Below are 995 nucleotides of genomic sequence, written 5' to 3' on the forward strand. Positions count from 1 at the left end.
CCCTGCATGTTTGAAAAACACTCATGGAACAGCAACCCTGTCCCATCCCCTCCTGCCTGGGCACTGTGGGGGGCACAGCCTGCCCTTCCCACCCCCCGGCCCCCAACCCCCACACACTGTGCCACCAGCTTGGGCACTGCTGCAACCGTGGGGGTCTCCCACACCCTGCTTTGAATGAAGGGGTAGGAGGGATGAAAGAGGCCCTGGTCTGCCTGAGGACCCCCTGCCTTCACCAGCATCCCCTGGGATGGGCTCCTCCCCCCTGACCTCTTCCTCTGCTCTCTCTTCCCCTCCAGTCTGTGTAATGCCTTCATGTCTTCTTGTGGGCCCCTTGAGGGCCTGAGCTGTGGCAGCCCCTTGCTGGAGAAGTCTTCCCCTGTGCTGACACCTGCCCCTGGACCCCTGAGCACCCCCCTGGGACTTGTCAGGCTCTTGCTGGTGCGAGGAATCTCTGCCTCAGTGCCAGGGACTGGGTCGTGGTGGGGCCCCCTGCTCCCCCTCCAGGAGCCCCAGGATGCTGGCACCTGCCCCTCCCCTGCACCCGGGGGGCAGGAAGGACCCCGGCCCACGAGCAGCACCTTCAGCTTTAACCTGGTGGAGAAGCTGCGGCGCCTGGGGCTGAACAGGGTGGTGGTTGGAGGGGGGATGTCCTACACCCCAGGGGAGCTGACGTGACCAGGCCATGAGCTGAGGACAAGATGTATCCTTCATCCTCTTCATCACCTGTCCACGGGGAAATGGAGGTAGGCTGGGCTCTCAGCTGCTGCTCCTGGTGCTGCCCCAGGAGTGGGCAAACTTCCCACCACCAGCTTGTGGTGCTCTGCCCCAGCTGCCAGGACATGACCCCACAGGGCCCAGCGTGATGCTCCCCCAGCCCTGCATCATGGAGCTGAGGGGGCCCCATGTGCAGGGAGCTGGGTGGGGGGCAGAGCTGGGCTGACCCTGGCCCCCACTCCGGGAGTACAGACACTTCCCAGCAGCCTGCTGCTGGCAAT

At 64.7% G+C, this 995-nt stretch overlaps 1 protein-coding gene across 1 annotated transcript in view; it reads left to right on the forward strand.

Moving 5' to 3' along the window:
• Window positions 1-675, forward strand: part of HAP1 (huntingtin-associated protein 1) — a 22533-nt gene extending 21858 nt beyond the window's left edge. The window contains exon 15 of the mRNA XM_009994205.1: window positions 297-675. Within this exon, the coding sequence (XP_009992507.1) occupies window positions 297-675 (379 nt within the window). The remainder of the gene's footprint in view (window positions 1-296) is intronic.
• Window positions 676-995: the final 320 nt, after the last annotated feature.

The sequence above is a fragment of the Chaetura pelagica genome, unplaced genomic scaffold (assembly GCF_000747805.2).
Source record: "Chaetura pelagica isolate M959 unplaced genomic scaffold, ChaPel_1.0 scaffold963, whole genome shotgun sequence".
NCBI lineage: Eukaryota > Metazoa > Chordata > Aves > Apodiformes > Apodidae > Chaetura > Chaetura pelagica.